This window comes from Sorex araneus, chromosome 4 (genome assembly GCF_027595985.1).
Source record: "Sorex araneus isolate mSorAra2 chromosome 4, mSorAra2.pri, whole genome shotgun sequence".
NCBI classification, from domain to species: Eukaryota; Metazoa; Chordata; class Mammalia; order Eulipotyphla; family Soricidae; genus Sorex; species Sorex araneus.
Window position 1 is genome coordinate 210,066,986 of NC_073305.1, and position 19,513 is coordinate 210,086,498.

At 55.0% G+C, this 19,513-nt stretch overlaps 1 protein-coding gene across 2 annotated transcripts in view; it reads left to right on the forward strand.

The window, feature by feature from the left end:
• EEF2K (eukaryotic elongation factor 2 kinase) overlaps positions 1 to 19,513 on the forward strand; it is a 51,169-nt gene that overhangs the window by 21,379 nt on the left and 10,277 nt on the right. For both annotated transcript variants that reach the window (XM_055136411.1, XM_055136410.1), the window contains 13 exons: positions 3,537 to 3,637; positions 5,052 to 5,112; positions 7,013 to 7,050; positions 7,464 to 7,635; positions 8,785 to 8,934; positions 9,201 to 9,333; positions 9,486 to 9,613; positions 10,982 to 11,183; positions 13,288 to 13,355; positions 15,095 to 15,172; positions 15,857 to 15,919; positions 16,105 to 16,239; positions 16,401 to 16,589. In XM_055136411.1, coding sequence (XP_054992386.1) covers positions 3,537 to 3,637; positions 5,052 to 5,112; positions 7,013 to 7,050; positions 7,464 to 7,635; positions 8,785 to 8,934; positions 9,201 to 9,333; positions 9,486 to 9,613; positions 10,982 to 11,183; positions 13,288 to 13,355; positions 15,095 to 15,172; positions 15,857 to 15,919; positions 16,105 to 16,239; positions 16,401 to 16,589 — 1,518 coding nt within the window. The remainder of the gene's footprint in view (positions 1 to 3,536; positions 3,638 to 5,051; positions 5,113 to 7,012; positions 7,051 to 7,463; positions 7,636 to 8,784; positions 8,935 to 9,200; positions 9,334 to 9,485; positions 9,614 to 10,981; positions 11,184 to 13,287; positions 13,356 to 15,094; positions 15,173 to 15,856; positions 15,920 to 16,104; positions 16,240 to 16,400; positions 16,590 to 19,513) is intronic.

Here is a 19,513-nt window from a genome sequence, read left to right on the forward strand (position 1 = left end):
TCTCCTCAGCAAACAGCTATTTATCTCGTAAATACAGACCTACTCACCCTGTATCAACCGACTCACACCAGCCTCTTGGTGGATCATGCAGTTTCTCGAAGCATTTCCTCCTAGGGGTGACTATAATTGTATTCAGTTTTTGGGGGGTGGCAACACCTGGCGATGTTCAGAGGTTGTTACTTTCTGACTTTGTGCTCAAGGTTCACTCCCAGAGAGGTCAGGGGACTAGATGTTTTGCTGGGACCAAACCCAGGTTGGCCACATGCCAAGCAAGCGTCCTACCAGCTGTAACAACTTTCCAACCCTTTATTTTAATTTTTACTTTCTTTCTTTTTTCCTTTGTTTTTTTTTTTTTAATAACAGCATGACTTACAGAATTGTTTCAGGCATTCAATGTTCCAATGCCAGTCCCACCACCAATGTGCCTTTTCCTTCACCAATGTCCCCAGTTTCCCTCCACCCCCACAAGCTTGCGCCTACGGGGTCCTGTTAGCTGGGTTCTAGCAATCAGCTGCTGCGTGTTTGCTGCCGGGGTCTGTGGGAGAGGCTTGAAGCCTCTCAATGTCCGTGGCCTGGATCAGGGAAGGGCCTCCCCACTTCCTGCTGATGGGTTTTGTCCCTGGGTGTGGTTTAAACCCCCGAGAGTCAGACTGACTAGGAACTGTTTTTTTTTTTTTTTTTAAGCGATAGCAAGGCAGGTAGGGCGTTTGCCTTGCACACAGATGACCTGGGTTCAATTCCTCTGCCCCTCTCGGAGAGCCCGGCAAGCTACTGAGAGTATCTCGCCTGCACGGCAGAGCCTGGCAAGCTACCCATGGCGTATTCGATATGCCAAAAGCAGTAACAATAAGTCTCGAAATAGAGACGTTACTGGTGCCTGCTTGAGCAAATTGATGAGCAATGGGATGACAGTGATACAGTGATTTTTTTTTTCTTTTTGGTTTTTGGGTCACACCCATTAAGGCTCAAGGGTTACTCCTGGCGGTGCTCGGGGGACCATATGGGATGCTGGGATTCGAACCCGGGTCGGCCGCATGCAAGGCAAATGCCCTTCCCGCTGTGCTATCGCTCCAGCCCCTACAGTGATTTGTATTGCCCTTTAGGTAATGTGGTCTTAGTCCTGCTAAAGTGGATGGTTGTGGTGTACAGAACTCCGTCTGTACCTTCGCCACCGCCAGCGTTCCCCGAGAGAAGTGACGCGGGATCACCTGGCAAAGGAGACATTGGATGTTCCCAGAAGGAGGCCTGTGGCAGGAGAGACAGTACAGCACGCAGGGCTCTGCCTTGCGCTCGGGGGACCTGGGTTCCATCCCTCACCACATGTGGCCTCCTGAGCCCTGCTAGGTGTGATCCCTGAGTGCAGAGCCAGGAGTAAGCCCTGAGCAAGAGGGGGATGGCCACCCCACAGCCACCCCTGGCCCACCAAAAAAAAGAAAAATTGAGGAGTCGAAAGAGGAAGCCTCAGGGGGCCACTAGGCACTTCCTTAGAAGTGTGTCACACTGTGACACTGATAAAAAATACAGCGACAGAAGTTATACCCTGTGAGCCAAAGAAACTTCCAAGAAATATAACCCCTGGAGACCTTACACGGGCCCAGCCTTAGATATGAAGGTGTTCACAGTGGCACTTTCCAGCTTAAAAAAATACCAAGTGTTTTTTTTTTTTTCTTTTTGGGTCACACCTGGTGTTGCACAGGAATTCCTCCTGGCAGTGCTGGGGGACCATATGGGTGGGATGCTGGGAATTGAACCTGGGTCGGCTGCATGCAAAGTAAACACCCTACCGGCTGTGCTATTGCTCCACCCCCAAGATACCAAGATTTTTTAAAAAATGAATTAAATGTACAGTTTCTTGTTTGGAGTAAAAAAAATAAATTACAAAAAAATAACTGAGATTACTTATTTAAAAAAAACTTCAATTGTGCTCAGGACTTACTCCTGACTCTGTGCTCAGGGATGACGCCGAGAGGGCCCGGGGGACCATATGGGATGCTGGGAAATGAACCCTGGTTAGCTGCTTGCAAGGCAAACGCCCTACTCGCTGTGCTATTGCTCCAGCCTGATTATTTGTTAATTATTTACTAATTAATTAATGTTTATTAATGTTTATCAATAAATTAATTGAAAATTGATACCTTATTAATGGATTGATTCAAATTTATTAATTTCTTCTTTCAAAATTTATTTATTCTTATTCTAGTTAGGGAATAGAGTTGCCATAGTGTTTTAGTTTCTGGTTAGTCTAAGTTACAGGGCACCCCCCCACCCCGAAGTGCCCGTGACACCCCGCCATCCTTGTGTTGTCTCTGGACCATGTTTCTCTCCATCCCAGACATTCCCCCCCACCCCCCCCGCCCCCATTATTTGCTGATTACCAGTTCTGGGTTTTTGTTTTGTTTTGTCAACCGGCATTGCTCAAGTTGATTCCTGGCTCTGCACTCAAGAATTACCACTGGCCGTGTTCAGGCAGCATTCCTGGCAGTGCTCAGGGGACCTTATGAGGTGCCAATGATTGAACCCAGACCAGCTATGTGCAAAGCAAACACCCTGTCCTCTGTGCTATTGCCCCAACCCCTCCTCCAAGCACTCTGGATGCGGCCCCGCAGATCCCCAAGGAACACCAGATGGTCCCAGTCAATTCTTGCAGGGCCAGCTGAGCGCTCTCAGGGAACAGGCCGAAGGGGTGGATTAAAGAAGAGAAATGAGGGGCCGGAGAGATAGTACAGTGGGTAAAGCGTTTCCTTTGTACACGACCAACCCGGGTTCCCCCGAGCACTGCCCGGAGTAATTGCTCAATGCAGAGCCACTAGTAACCTCTGAACATTTCTGAGCATTGCCAGGTGTGCCTCCTCACATACAACCTCCCCCCTCCCCAAACAACAAAAAAAAAAGAAGAAAAAATGACCTTGCAGGTTTGCATGGGCCCAGAATAGCCTGTGCCTCGCAGCCCCTGCATCACTCACTGTATCACTGTCATCCTGTTGCTCATCAATTTGCTCTAGCAGGCACCAGTACCGTCTCTGTTTTGAGACTTGTTGTTACTGTTTTTGGCATGCAGCCGACCTGGGTTCAATTCCTTCGCCCCTCTCGGAGAGCCCGGCAAGCTACCGAGAGCATCTCGCCCGCACGGCAGAGCCTGGCAAGGGATGGCGGGGGCGGGGGGGGGGGGTGGGTGGGAATCTACTTCTGTCCATGTCAGCCTTTTTGTTACAAGTGAAGCGGTGTGTTGGCTCCACTGACTCCATTTCTCTTTGGGTTCGTAGTGAAGACCTGTCACGTGTGTCCCCCACCCCAGACGGTGCCCCATGGGAGGGCAAACCGGCCCCTGAGCAAGCACCCCAGAAGGTGCCCCATGGGAGGGCAAACCGGCCCCTGAGCAAGCACTGCTGGAGCCTCAGAGCTGGTCACGTGTCTCTCACAGGCTCTGCCTTCCCGAGACGGGAGGGAGACATTGCAGGGTGATGGGGCACGAGGAGGCTGGACTGCCAGACCCAGAGGCCCCCTGTCTGCCTGTCACGCCCCTTTTGTCTTCTCAGGAAGCCTGGAAGCATGCGATCGAGAAGGCCAAGCACATGCCGGACCCCTGGGCTGAGTTCCACCTAGAGGACATTCCCACAGAAAACGCCAAGCGTCACAGGTCAGCAGCTTGACAGGCAGAAGGAGAGAAGGGGGTGCTGTGCGGGCCCCCCAGGCTTCCATGAGTTCTCAGGATATGGGCCTGCTTCTGCTCACAATCAGTGAGACCTAAGAATGCTGAGGGGATGCCAGGGTGGTCCAGGGGATGGAACCATCATCATTATCATCACCACCACCACCATCACCATTATCACCATCACTACCATCACCATCACCATCATTATCACCACCATCACCATCACCATCATTATCACTACCATCACCATCATTATCACCACCATTACCATCACCATCATTATCACCACCATCACCATCACCATCATTACTACCATCACCATCATCATCATTACCACCACTACCATTACCATTATCACCATCATTATCACCATCATCACCACCATCAATCATTATCATTACCATTACCATCATCACCACCATCACCATTATCACCATCATTATCACTACCATCACCATCATCACCACCATCGTCACCATCACCATCATCACCACCATCACCATTATCACCATCATTATCACCACCATCACCATCACCATCATCACCATATCAACCATATCCAAGCGTGGTGCGGGTGTGGTGGTTCTCCTACGTCCTTACGTCCTTACAGGGTTTACGTTTGAGAGGCGGCCTGCAGCACAGCCTCCCAAGGCCAGGTGTGAAGCCCCTCCTGCAAGGATTAAGAGGAATAAGAGAGAAAATCACGGGTTCTGGGGGCCCGTGGCCTCCGAGACTGAGAGCCTCCACTGTCCTCTCCGATGTTTATTAGAGCTAGTGATCATCAGAAGGGGAACAACATCCTTTTTTGGAATAGGAAGGCACACCCAGGGGTGCTCAGGGGTGACTCCTGACTCTGCACTTGGGAATTTCTCCTGGCAATGCTTGGGGACCATATGGGATGGGGGGGCGTTGAACCTGGGTCAACCGTGTACAAGGCAAATACCCTCCCCACTGTGCTATTGCTCCAGACCCCTCCCCTTTTTTCTAGTGTCACATTTATTGCACAAAACAGGGTGTGCTGGGGATGGAGCAATAGCACAGCGGGTAGGGCATTTGCTTTGCACGCAGCCAACCCAGGTTCGATCCCCAGCATCCCATATGGTCCCCTGAGCACCGCCAGGAGTAACTGAGCATCGCCAGGTGTGACCCAACAAGCCAAAAAAACAAAGACAAAAACAGAAACAGGGTGTGCTGATTAATTAGTGAAATGCAGTAGCTGTGATGAAGAAAGAGGAGGGTGGCTGGGGGCTGGTAAAGGAGAGTTTGGGCCAATCGGGTCGAGGGGCTTCATCTCGGATCGGCAGGGAGCCCAGGACCTTTAGCATGTTTTTCACCTTTAGCAGGTGAGTGATGAGGTTTTGTTATGGACGCAGCCCCTGGTGGCTTCTGGTCTCTGCAGGTACAATGCTGTGACCGGGGAGTGGCTGGAAGATGAAGTTCTGATCAAGATGGCAGCTCAGGTGAGCAGAACCTTGGTCCAGGCTGCAAGGTGGGGAGTGTCGCACTGACCTGCATCCCTGCACACTCCCGGCCTCAGCCACTTTGGTCTAACAATACTGGAGAAGTCTTATAAGTAGTGTGTGTATGTGTGTCTCTGTGTGTGTGTATGAGTGTGTGTACGTGTGTGAGTGTGTCTATGTCTGTGTGTCTGTGTGTCTGTGAGTGTGTCTATGTGTACGTCTCTGTGTGTGAGTGTATGAGTGTGTCCGTGTATGTGTGTGTTTTTGTATGTATGTGAGCATGTATGTGTGTATATGTGTGTGAGTGCATGTGTGTATGTGTGTGTGTGATTGTGTGTTGTTTTGAATAACAGCTGTACTGAAATTTCTTAGGCAACATGGCCAATCCATGTTAAGTGGAAGGTTGAGTGGTTTTCAGTAGAGTCACAGGGGGCTATTCAACTGTGTCTGCAGGGGGTCTCAAAACATTTCACTGGCTCCAAAGGAAGCCCCAAGGAATATTCTGACTAGTCTGACTACAGTTCTCTGCGCCCCCCCCCCCCCCCCCCCCGCCAACAGCTGCCCCCCTCCCCCCCACATCCCTAAACAATCACAGTTCTCCCAGCTGTCTCTATCACTGTGACTATCATCCCATTGTTCATCGATTTGCTCGAGCAGGCACCAGTAATGTCTCCATTGTGAGACTTGTTGTTACTGTTTTTGGCATATCGAATATGCCATGGGTAGCTTGTCAGGCTCTGCCATGGGGGCAAGATACTCTCGGTAGCTTGCTGGGCTCTCCTAGAGGGGTGAAGAAATCGAACCCCGGCAAACGCCTTACCCGCTGTGCTATCACTCCAGCCCCTGCTGTCTCTGTAGCTTTACCTATTCTGGTCTGTCTGTTAATTGCCTACACTTTTTTAAAAAAGAGATTTTCCTAAGTAACCTAGAGAAAAAAATAAAACAAGACAGTTGACTGTAAGATCTAGAGGGATAGTACAGCAGGTAAAGTACTTGCTTTGCATGCAGCTGACCTGGGTTCGATCCCCAGCACCCCATATAGTCCCCTGAGCACTGCCAGGAGTGACTCTAGAGCACAGAGCCAGAAGCAGCCACCAAGTGTAGCCCAAGATTTTAAAACAATCTTTTGACTTTATATTTGTATAATCATTTCTTTTTCTTTTTGGGTCACACCCGGCGATGCACAGGAGTTACTCCTGGCTTTACACTCAGGAATCACCCCTGGCAGTGCTCAGGAGATAATATGGGATGCTGGGAATCGAACCCGAGTCGGCCGTGTGCAAGGCAAACGCCTAACCCGCTGTGCTATCTCTCCAGCTCCTGTATAATCATTTTCAAAAACTGCCATTCCCCAAGGATCGCTGAGTCGCTCAATTCTCGATCCCAAAAGCCTTGTTTTTGGACTTTAGCTAAGCAGAGTCATGGCTGTACGTGCCCTCCCGAGTGAGGCTTCCTTTGCTCCCCATTTAGCCATGAGGTCTACCTGTGCCTTCTGTTTGGAACCCTTTGCGCACTCCCTCACTGCTGTCTCGCGCGTCATCAAATGAGTTGGTGCCACTGATTCAACTCTTGGTGGACTTCTGGGTCACTTCTGCTTTTCTCGATTACAGACAAGGCTGCAGAAGCATCCCTGGACATTCTCTGCCTCCCTTTCACCCTTCTTCGTCCCCAGAACATCCTTGCTGTCTGGGGGGTGCTTTTGCTCAATCAGGGCGGGGAGATGGGGGTAGTCCTGTCAGCCCTGCAGCCTCCTGGCTGGAGGCTCACCGTTGGGTGTTAGGATACAGGGCTTTTAGGATGAAGTCCAGGGTGAATCGGGGCGGAAGCAGGGAAACCTCCTGTCTCGGGGCTGTTGCTGGTGGAGCCCAGAAATGCTGACCTGCTGGCTGGTGTCTTTCAGCCCTTCGGCCGTGGAGCCATGCGGGAGTGTTTCCGGACGTGAGTGACCCAGCCTGGCTCAGGGGCCGTGCCCGCACTCCCGAGAGAGGGGACACGGGGATATTTCTGGCCAAGAAATGGCAGCCAGGGGCCTCTGCTCCTGATGTTCTTCTCCACCTGACCGTCCTTGGGCCCCACTTTGGGTCTTGGCCGTGGGAATGGCCTGGGGAGGGGATGCGGGCGTGCCCATGCATTTCTGCCCTGGGATTTGGAGGCCAGGGGATATGGGGCGTTTTCGTGCTGGCCCTAAGCCCCTTCCCACTCTGTAAAGGACGCCATGGTGGTGGGAACGCTCTGGCCGGCTGGATCAGGCAGGCTCTCCCCCCCACACACCCCGTCCCGAGGACCCAGGGCAGAGTCCTGAATGAACCCAGACGCCCAGATGGGTTCCTCCCGCCTCTCCTGACCCCCAGGAAGAAGCTTTCCAACTTCCTGCACACCCAGCAGTGGAAAGGGGCGTCCAACTACGTGGCCAAGCGCTACATCGAGTCTGTGGACAGGGATGTGTACTTTGAGGACGTGCGCCTGCAGATGGAGGCCAAGCTCTGGGGAGAGGAGTACAATCGGCACAAGCCCCCCAAACAGGTGGGGGCACCCCTCCCAACCCCACCCCCCCAGGGCAGCTGAGGATAATGTCTGGAGATGCCCACATGAGTATAAATGAACATGGTTGCCATGTAAACCAATGTTACCTTGGTTAAAAAAAAAAACCACAAAACTATTTTAAAACAGAAGGCCCAAGGAGATAGCGCCAAGGGCTGGAGAGCAGTTACTGGTGAGCCCCAGCTTTGGCCCTTGGCACCTCATGGTTCCCAAGTAACATAAGGAGCAGCCCTGAGCATCTTACCAAGAGTAGCATCATACTCTGTCATGCGTGCCCCAACCTGTCCTGTCCTGTCCATCCCCCTTGTGTTTGTAATTTACAAAAGAAAAAGGAGCAGGAATATGGGCAGGGAACATAACTCACATGTATATGAGGCCTCGCGGTCCAGCCCTGGTGCAAAAAAAAAGTGTTTCTTAGAGTAAATATATATATATATATATATATATATACATATACATATATATGTGTATATATACACATAATCATATATGTACATATGATTATATATACATATATATAAACTAATTGCTAATCTGGCTGAAATAAGATTATAAGCATATTTAAAACATCAGCAATTAGGACAGAGAGACATAGTGCAGGGGTTGAAGCACTTGCCTTGCATGTGGCCAACTCTGATTTGAGCCCCAGCACCACACAGGGACCCCTAAGCCGCAAGTGATCTCTGAGCACAGAGCGAGGTGTGACCGCGCCCCCCAGCTCCCCAAACAGCAGGTGTTGTGGTAGAGAAAAGATGTGGCCTCGGAGGGAAAGCCACCTTCCCCTGGTGTCTGTGTGTCTACGCCTGTTCTCCGGGTGGTCCTGCTGTAGCCTCTTGGCCAGGGTGGAGATGCGGGGGACCCTGAGAACCCCTCTCCCCTCCCCCCCCACCGCCCCCGGTCAGGCTGATTCTCATGCTGAAGCGGGCGGGGGTGCGGGTGGGGGCTGGGGACGGATGGCCAGGTGTGTCTGGGGCCACCATCGAGCTCCTACTGGAGAGGGCAGGTAAGTGGTGGGACCCCCCCCCCCCGTTGCCTAGGCAACCTGGCTTCTCTGAGGCCCTGTGCCTGCGGGGGAGGGGGCAGAGGGCACCATGGGGGTTGTGCCCCCCGCTGACCTGCGCGGGCTCCCAGGTGGACATCATGCAAATGTGCGTGGTGGAGCTGACAGGGAGGCCTGGCCGGCCCCTGTTCCACCTGGAGCACTACATCGAGGGCAAGTACATCAAGTACAACTCCAACTCGGGCTTCGTCCGCGACGACAACGTGCGCCTGACCCCACAGGTGAGGCCCCGTGGGGAGGAGGGTCCGTGCGGGGATGGGGGAGGGGAAGTCTCACCCCCCCCAGTGGGCCCTCAGTGTCCCCTGCCTCTGTCCACTGCCCTCGGCTTCCTGCTCAGCTGATCCTTCCTTCCTGTCGCCTTTGCCCCGCTCAGCTTCTCCAGGCAGAGAAAGCAGCGCCAGGGTGGGCAGGAGGCTGGCGGTGTCCCCCGCACCCTGCCTGGCCTCCTGCACTCAGTTCATCCTTCCTGTCCCCTCCCCCGCCCCAGGCCTTCAGCCACTTCACGTTTGAGCGCTCCGGCCATCAGCTGATCGTGGTGGACATCCAGGGTGTGGGCGACCTCTACACCGACCCGCAGATCCACACCGAGACGGGCACTGACTTTGGAGACGGCAACCTGGGTGGGTCCTTGGGAAGCGGCTTGTTGCCATGGAGACCCCGGGGCCACCTGCTCCCCGGTCCGTGAATGCCTGGGACGCCTGCCCACTCCTGCGCCCTGGGCTGCCCCGCCCGCCTGCCCGTTGCCCAGCAAAGCCCCCCGCTGTGCCCGCAGGTGTCCGGGGCATGGCCCTCTTCTTCCACTCTCATGCCTGCAACCGCATCTGCCAGAGCATGGGCCTGGCACCCTTCGACCTGTCGCCCAGGGAGAGGGACGCGGTGAACCAGAGCACCGAGCTGCTGGTAGGTGCCATGTGAGCTGCTCCCGGCTTCCCTGCTGGGGCCTCTGTCCCCACTGGGCCCTCGTCCTCCTGGGCCAGGGCACCCCTAGGACACTTCAGGGTGACCCCGTGAAAAGTGAGGGACTGGCTCTGAATTCATTGGTGGCTGGAGTGCGGGAGCAAAGACAGCCAGAGAGGTGTGTGGTGCCTGCTTGGGCTGGGGGAGGGGGGTGCTAGTGGCCAGTGCAGGCCTGGCCTGGCTTTCAGCAGCTCATGGTGTCCAGAATGTGGCCCCACCCCCGCGCCTTTGCACTGGCCCAGATACATGCATTGACAAAAGACCAGCTGGGTTCTGGATGCTTTAGACACGTAGTTCCCAGCTCAGGGCTGTCACAATGGGGTGCCTTGGGGGAGTGCTGGCTTTCTGTTCCAGAAGCCCCTTCTTCCTTAGGGGGAGGGAGTGCAAAGCTCCCAAGAATTGTTCAGGACCCCTTCTAGGGATTCTTAGCCACCCGGGCCTGGTTCCGTGGAAGGCCTGAGGGTGCGGGGCTGACCAGGTCCTGCAGTGCTGGGAACACCCAGGGCCACCCCTTGAAGGGGCTCGGGGTCCTCCAGGGCTATCCAGGGTGATACTCTGGGCACCGTGCCAGGGATGAAGCCTGGGCTGGTGCCATGCACGACCTGAGCCTTCACCGTGACCCCTCTCTTCACAGATGCCCCTTCTTATGGGTTCATCTCCTGTGATTATTTTTATTTATTTTGTTTTGGGCCACACCCAGCGGTGATTGGCACTTACTCCTGGCTCTCAGCTCAGATAGCACTTGTGATAGCTGATATCAGCTCAGATATCAGCTCAGGGGACAATATGGGATGCCAGGGATTGAACCCAGGCCAGCCGAATGCAAAGCAAATAACTTAGCTGCTGTACAATCTCTCCAGATCCTACAATCAACTGGCTTTACTAGGTCACTAAGCAAAGTCCCTCTTTTAAAGTTTCAGCAATTAACAGACAGACCAGAGGAGGCAAATGCCTTACCCATTGTACTATCACTTCAGTCCCATCCCATGGTTGTATATAGACTTTCTGCCAGTCATAGATATTAGAACCTTCACTAAAAGGACATCAGGGGGGCTGGATCGATAGCACAGTGGGTAGGGCGTTTGCCTTGCACGTGGCCAGCCCAGGTTCGATTCCCAGCATCCCATATGGTCCCCTGAGCACCGCCAGGAGTAATTCCTTAGTGCAGAGCCAGGAGTAACCCTGTGCATTGCCAGGTATGACCCCCCAAAAAAAAGAACATCAGGGTTTGGGGGAGCAACAGACAACAGGAAGAGTCCCTCCTTCACCCAGACCATGCCGTGGTGATCATGTCCCCTTTACTGTCCTCAGCAATCAGCCAAGACCATCTTGAGGGGGACCGAGGAAAAGTGTGGGAGCCCCCGCATCAGGACCCTCTCTGGGAGCCGGCCCCCGCTGCTCGGGCGCCTTTCAGAGACCTCTGGAGATGAGAACTTGAGTGACGTGACCTTTGACTCTCTGCCTTCCTCCCCGTCTGTGGCCATCCCCTATGGCCAGAAGCTGGACCAGCTCCGTGAGTGAGGGTTTGCTCCCCACCCCCACGCTGCCATTCGAGGGTTCGGGCACCAGGGAGAGCAGAGTAAACTTGCTTGCACTTTTGTTAGCAAACAAGCAAAAACCCGGAAAGGCGTTCAAGATCCAGACGGTTCCACAGGTGAATTTTTGGAATAAACTTTCAAAAAACAGGTCAACTCACTGCTATTAAAAAATGATTCCTGTCGGGGCTGGAGCAATAGCACAGCGGGTAGGGCATTTGCCTTGCATGCGGCCGACCTGGGTTCGAATCCCAGCATCCCATATGGTCCCCTGAGCACCGCCAGGAGTAATTTCTGAGTGTAGAGCCAGGAGTAACCCCTGTGCATTGCCGGGTGTGACCCAAAAGGCAAAAAAAACAAAATCACTCCTGGTGGCTCGGGGACCCATATGGGGTGTTGGTATTCAAACCCAGGTTGGCTGTGGGCAAGGCAAGCACCCTACCCCCTGTATTAAGCTTTCCAGTCCTGTGTGTGTGTTTTTTTTTTTAAACTTTACAATAAGTAAATGAGGGCATGCAATGATTTAAAGGAGGGGGATTTCTAAACCCCCCTTGGCTCCAGAGTCTAGGAAGGAGAAAGAGAAAAATCGAGAGGCAGCAGGGAGCAGAGATAGATGAAAAGCAGTAGGGGCAGGAGTCAAGGGGATTCAGGTACATTGGTGCCACTAAAGACTCAAACTTTAACAACCAACTTTAAAAATATGCCTGTCAATGGGTCAGAGTGATAGCACAGCAGGTAGAGCATTTGCCTTGCACACCGCTGACCCGGGTTCGATTCCCAGCATCCCATATGGTCCCCTGAGTACCGCCAGGAGTGATTCCTGGGTGCATGAGCCAGGAGTAACCCCTGAGCATTGCTGGGTGTGACCCCCAAAAAAAGCAAACAAAAAAAAAAGATGCCTGTCAAGAGGTCAGGATGGGGGTAGGAGGATGGGTCAGGGAACCCGGGAACACTGTGGAGGGCAGTGCACTGGGGACAGAACTGGTTCCTGGAGCGTTATATGCCTAAAACCCAACAATAAATAACCTTGTAAATCATGGTACTTTAATCAACTAAAAATTTTCAGTAGAGCCTGGCAAGCTACCTGTGGCACATTGGATGTGCCAAAGACAGTAACTAGTAAGTCTCGCAATCAAGAGACGTTACTGGTGCCCACTCGAACAAATCAATGAGCAACGGGATGACAGTGATAGTGACAGTGACAATTTTAAAATATAAAATCTATCGTCTACAAGGGCTGGAATGATAGCACAGCGGGTAGGGCATTTGCCTTGCATGCGGCCGACCCAGGTTCGATTCCCAGCATCCCATATGGTCCCCTGAGCATCGTCAGGAGTAATTTCGGAGTGCAGATCCAGGAGTGACCCCTGAGCATCGCTGGGTGTGACCCAAAAAGCAAAAAAAGAAAAAACATTGTATACAAATCCATGATGGGACCAGAGTGGGAGGGGCACTGGCTTTGAGCACGGCCAACGCCAGATCCATCCCCAGAACCTCATAAAGTCCCTCACTCAACCGCCAGGAGTGATCCCTGAGCACAAAGCCAGAAGTGATCCCCAAGTATACAGAAGTAGGAGTAGGAATAAGCTCTGAGCACCGCTGAGTGTGGCTCCCAAATCAAAAAATGTTTTAAAAAGCAACTGTTCATTTAGAGCTGCAAGCTGGCCAGTGGCAGAGAGCAGAGATAGTTCCGGTAAAAGAACACGAGCCTGGGGCCGGAGCAATAGCACAGCGGGTCAAGCGTTTGTCTTGCACATGAATAACCCGGGTTCAATTCCCAGCATCCCATATGGTCCCTCGAGCTCCTCCAGGAGTAGCTCCTGAGTGCAGAGCCAGGAATAACATCTGAGCATTGCCGGGTGTGACCCCACCAACCCCCCGCCAAAAAACAAGCAAAAAAAGAACACGAGCCTCTTTTGGGATACTGAGAACATTCTTCTACCAGTTTTGCATCTTTCTCTAGAGTTGACAATGGGCAGAAGGCTTGGTGGCAGGTGTGGTTGGCTCTAGCCCGTGTGAGTTGACCTTGGGAACTGTCCCGGCGAGCCAGCCACCCAACTGTCTGCCTCTCTCCCTGCCCAGACTGGCCTGCGTTCAACGACCTGGATAACCTGGCACCCCACGACCAGGAGGACGTGGACAACCACCGGGTACGTGGAGGGAGGGGGCCGCAGACGCCCAGTGGGAACTGAGGGTGGGTCTGCAGGCAGGAGGGTGATCCGGGTGAGCTGTGGACACTGCCGGGTGGGGCCCGGGGATGCAGGCGCGGCTCAGCTTCCGGACAGGCTGGGCCCTCCCCTGGGAGGAGCGGGGTGGGTCCCAGGAACCGGACACTGTGAGAGGGGAGGGAATGGGAGTCTGTCCTGGCAGCACTGGGCGCTTGGCCCCGGGTGTGGGCACAGCTGCTGGGCGGGGCTGTGTGGGCCCTGGGCCTGTGACTCGTGGCAGTCAGCCGTGATGTGCAGAGGTCGGAGAAAGCAGTTTCCTGCAACGTTTGGGGAGCTCGGGAGTAAGAAACTGGAGGTCACAGATCTGCATCTGGACGATGTGTGTTACAGAAACATTTTTTTTTTGTTTTTTTTTTGGCGGGTTTCACAGTAGCGTTGCACTTATGCACAGATCAGAAAGACTCTTGGGGATTGCTCAGAGGTTCAAGTACACACTTGTGTCTGTGTGTGTGATGCCAGGAATCGAACCTGAGGCCTTCCATGCACAAAGCAAACCTTTGACCAGTGAGCTCAGTCTCCAACCCTCCAACTCAAATTCTCTCTTGACTGCCCTTAAGAATTCTTACGTGGGGGGCCAGAGCGATAGCACAGTGGGTAGGGCGTTTGCCTTGCACGCGGCCGACCCGGGTTCGATCCCCGGCATCCCATATGGTCCCCCAAGCACCGCCAGGAGTAATTCCTGAGTGCAAAGCCAGGAGTAACCCCTGAGCATCGCTGGGTGTGACCCAAAAAGCAAAAAAAAAAAAAAAAAAAAGAATTCTTACGTGGAAGAGTGTGTGTGTGTATGTGTGTGTGTGTGTGTGTGTGTGTGTGTGAAGCTGATATTTTCCGAATCATCGTTGTGACCAACAATATTTGGGGGAGAAGTGGTTGTATTACTCCAAGTTCTGTGTGCTCTAGGGTTGCTCTGGTGCTCAGGGAACTGCATTGGTGGGGATGGAGCTGGGATTAGCCTATACAAGGCCAGTGCCTTAACGCCTGTACTTTCTCCCTAGCCCTGCAAACATTTTTTGGGGGGGCGTCACACCTGGCAATGCACAGGGGTTACTCCTGGCTCTGCACTCAGGAATTACCCCTGGCGGTGCTCAGGGAACCATATGGGATCCTGGGATTTTTTTTTTAATTCTTTTTTTTTTTCTTTTTGGGTCACACCCAGCAATGCACAGGGGTCACTCCTGGCTCATGCACTCAGAAATCACCCCTGGCGGTGCTCAGGGGACCATATGGGTTGCTGGGATTTGAACCCGGGTCGGCCGCGTGCAAGGCAAACGCCCTACCCGCTGTGCTATCACTCCAGCCCCGCCCTGCAAACATTTTTAACAATTATTATTATTAGGGGGGGTTGTTAGTTTGGGGGCCACACGCAGCTTTGCTCAGGAGTTACTCCTGGCTCTGCAGTCAGGAATAGCTCCTGGCAGTGCTCAGGAGACCCTATGGGATGCCAGGGATCAAATCCAGATTGGCTGCACACAAGGCAAGTGCCCTCCCTTCCCTATCTTACCTCAGGAGTAAGCCCTGAGCACTGCCAGGTGTGACCCCCCCCCCACCTCAAAAAAATAGGTGATGGAGAGAAAATGAATGGTTGCAACATCCACAAGCCATTGACTGACCTCCATCCGAGGACCTCCAAGACCCTAGAACCTTCTTTCTTTTCTCCGTAGGATTCTGAGAACAGTGGGGACAGTGGATACCCCAGTGAGAAGCGGGGTGAGCTCGATGACCTGGAACCCCGAGAACACGTAAGGAATCTCCCCAAAATGAGCACAAAGTCTCCTGGCTCGTCATGGGGGTGGGGGAAAGGGGTTTAAGGTGTTCGTGGACTAGGGGTGTAGTAAGCAAATTAGCAAATAGGATCATTTCAGACTAAGATCAGTGCAGGACACTCACTGACACTTTCACAGGGGTGGGGGGTGAGGCCCGGGACCGGAAGTGGTGGGTGCAGGTGAGGGGGAGGCTGGCACCTCTGGGTGCCGAGCACGGAGCCTGCTGGGTCATCGAGCCAGGCGCAGGTGCGGGTGGGAGGGCCCCATTCACAGGTGCAGGTTCTGGGGCCCCCCCCTGGGGACAGGTTTCCAGGCGTCCTCCCATCAGCATCCCAGTGAGGGGCCCCCAGGGGGCTCACCTCCGCCGAGATCAGCCTGAGCAGAGGCCCCCGGGCCTTGGCCCGTCCTATTGAGTGCAGACCAGCTGGGAGAGCTCCGGGGAGGCCGAGGACTGGCCCAGGGTTCCCAGTACGCTCCAGCCAGCTCCACGTGCCCCCGCAGGGGAGAGGGGCAGCAAGGCTGGCCACACCCCGGGGGTCCTGGCTTCCACCCACCTCCCCTCTGCTCGTGCTGGGCTGCATCTGGGTGGAGGTCTCTGGGCAGACCAGCACGTGGGGGCCAGCGCGGCGGCTCTTGGGCTTCACTGTCTGTCTCCCTCAGGGTCCCTCCAATGGCCATCGGAGGTCCGAGTCAGACGAAGACAGCCTGGGCAGCTCGGGGCGGGTAAGCACCCCCTGGGGGCAGGCGGGGCCGGAGGAAACCATCAGGGGGCTCCACCGCCTCCCCTCCTGCCGTCCCCTCGGCCAGGCCGGCGTCCTGGGGGCAGCCGAGGGCTGGTGTGGAGTCCGGCCCCACCCCTGGCCTCTCCGGCCCGTGGACTCGGCCGTGGGCCGCTTCTCTCCGCCCAGGTCAGCGTGGAGAAGTGGGGCCTCCTCAACGCCTCCCGCCGGCACCTGCCGCGGCCGTCCGCCGTGGGCCTGGAGCTGCAGAGGCTGGACGCTCTGGACCTGGAGAGGAAGATCGGGAAGTCCATTCTGGGGAAGGTGAGAGCGGGTCGCCCGGGACCAGAGCCCCCCCCACCTCCCCCCACGTCCCCCCCACCTCACGCTCGCCCAGGCGGGCCGAGACCCCGCGGTGGGGTGGGGAGTCCCGCTGGGCCGCAGCCTCCCGGGCGGCCCGGCCAAGCCCGCCGTGTGCCCGGCAGGTCCACCTGGCCTTGGTGCGCTACCACGAGGGCGGCCGCTTCTGCCCCAAGGACGAGCCGTGGGACCGCGAGGCGGCCGTCTTCCACCTGGAGCAGGCGGCCGCCCTGGGCGAGCTGGAGGCCATCGTGGCCCTGGGCCTCATGTGCGCACAGCTGCCCCACCACCTCCTGGCCGACGTCTCTCTGCAGGTGAGGGGCCGAGACCCGGGGGGCGGCGGGGAGCGGGGCCCGGCCAGCCTGTCCTTCTCCCTCCCGATCCTGGGGGCTGGGCGACACGCCCTGAGCTTCACCGGGGCCCCTCTAAAGGAGGGGAGCGAGGGGGTCTTGGGGAGCAAGTTCCCCCGTTCATCTGACGTGGCGGGAGCGGAGAAGCTGCTGATACTGGTGGGATCTGAGGACGGGGGTCCCCCAGGGGCCAGTGCAGCTTCCTGACGGTCGCTTCCAGGAGTGTCCTGAGATAGGGCAAACACCCCCCAACACACACACACACACACTCATACACACACACACTCACACACACACTCACACACATACACACACACATACACACACTCACACACATACACACACATACACATACACGCAAACACACATACACACACTAACACACACATACACTCACACACGCACACACACATGCAGACATACACATACACACACTAACACACATACACACACTCACACATGCAAACACACACACGCAAACACACACTCACACATACACATACACACGCACTCACACACATACACACACTCACACACATACACTCATACACACGCACACACACACATACACACACTCACACACATACACTCACATACACACGCACACACATACACTCACATACATACACATACACACACTCACACATACACACACTCACACACATACACACACGCACATGCACACACATACACTCACACACATACACATACACACACTCACACATACACACATACACACACTCACACACATGCACACACACATATACACACACACACACACGCACGCGCGCGACCGCACACACATACACATGCAAACACACACACCCAGCGCTGGCTTCAGGGACCGTCCGAGACAGCCAGCGCCAGGTCCCAGCAGGGTGGGCAGGGGAGCAGAGCCATGCACAGGGTCCTGTGGGTCTGAGGCCCAGACGCCCCCACAGGACACGAGGCTGCAGGGGGGCCAGGAAAGGTCTGGCACGTGTGCTGGGTGGTTCTCCGCCTCTGCTCTTGCCCGGGTGCGTGGGCACGGCGAGGGCAGGCTTGGCTGAGCAGGACTGGCCCGGCGCATGGACACCAGCATTTCCTTGGAGAGGGGAGAGGCCCTGGGTGTGCACGTGGCCCCGGGCGCCTGTTTCCGTCCTCTGGGCCGCATGGACCGGGGCTGTGGGTGTGCAGGTGGGCGAGGCTGGGCCCGACGTGGACACGGCGCGGTGGTCTATCCCGCGGGCCTGGCAGTGGGGCTGGGTGGGGGAGCCATCCTGACGCAAAATAAGGTGCTCTATGGAGTTTGGGGGCATTCTTTCGCTTTTTGGGGGGGGCGTCACACCCCAGCGATACTCAAGGGTTACTCCTGGCTCTGCACTCAGGAGTTAAGCCTGGTGGCGCTTGGGGGACCCACGTGGGATGCCGGGGATCGGGGGATCGAACCCAGGTCAGCCACGAACAAGGCAAATGCCCTCCCTGCTGTACTATCGCTCTGGCCCTCATTTTATTGTTTGTTTGCTTGCTGATTTGTCTGGGGGCCACACCCAGCAGTGCTTACGGTTTACTCCTGGCTCTGTGCTCAGGGATCATTCCTGGCAGGTTCGGGGAACCCTAGGGGGTGCCCAGGCAGATTCCCTCCCCACTGTACCATTGCTCCGGCTCCGGTGCTCCACAGTCTTTTTGGTATTTAACTCTTGGCAGTGCTGGGCCTCACCTGACTCAGGGGCGGCCTGTGCGCTGCCACTGAGCCACAGCCCTGGCCACTGTTTGGTCAATGTTTTGAGGGTGATGGGGGGGGCGGTGTCTCCCAAGCAGGCCTCCTGATGATGCTTAGGTGACTGGCCTGGCCTCATGGTTCAGTGCTCAGGCCCGGGCATGGGGCCCTGCATCCAGCAGTGCTGGCAGCCCCCCTCCCCCACCCCTGGGCCACACCTCATGGTGCATGGAGGGGAGGGGGCGCTTCACAGAGCTGGGGGGGAATCCAAAGGCTGAGAGTGGACAAGGCAGACACTCAGCCCTTGGGGCGGTGTCGCCAGCCCTGTCCCGTGTTTGCCAGGGGACTGGACTGCTGAGATGGGCCACAGGGGAGGTCACAAGGCCTTGGGTCCGTCTCCGAGTGAGTCGGGAAGTCTCGGAGCAGCTTTGACTGAGGCGTGTAGCCCCGTTTGGTCCTTGAAGGCGTCTCTCTGGCTCCTGGGGCTACAGGATGGATCTGGGGGAGCAGAATGGAAGCGAGGTGGGGGAGCGGCCTCCGGTGCAACCACCCTGGGAAATAACACGATGCCACCTCCAAATGCACTGTCATAGCTGCCCCGAGTCCCCTGCAGATGCGACAGGATTGATACAATGCGATACATTCATACAGTGGAATGGTATCTGACCATAAAATGAATAAAGCACCGATATGGAAGACCATTGAAAACTTTTTTTTAAAATTGAGATACAGTTACAAAGCTTTCATGTTTGAGGTTCAGTCATACAATGATCAAACACCCATCCCTCCACCAGTGCACATTCTCCACCACCAATGTCCCCAGTATTCCCCCCCCCTCCCCATCCCACTCCTCCCTCTGCCTCTATGGTAGACAGTTTCCCCCAGACTATCTTTCTCTCTGCTTTTGGGCATTAGACCATTGGAAACTTTATACTGGGGGCCAGGGACATAGTACAGTGGGTAGGGCATTTGCTTTACACACAGCTGACCCAGGTTTGATTCCTGGCACCCTATACGTCCCCTGAGCTCACCAGGAGTGATTCCTGGCCATAGAGTGAGAAGTGACCCCTGAGCATTGTTGGGTGTGACCAAAAATTTTTTAAAAATGAAGTTTTTAATTGAAAAAAAAAAACAGTTATACTGAGTGAAGAAAGCCAGTCCCAGAAACCCCCCTCTGTGACTGCATCTG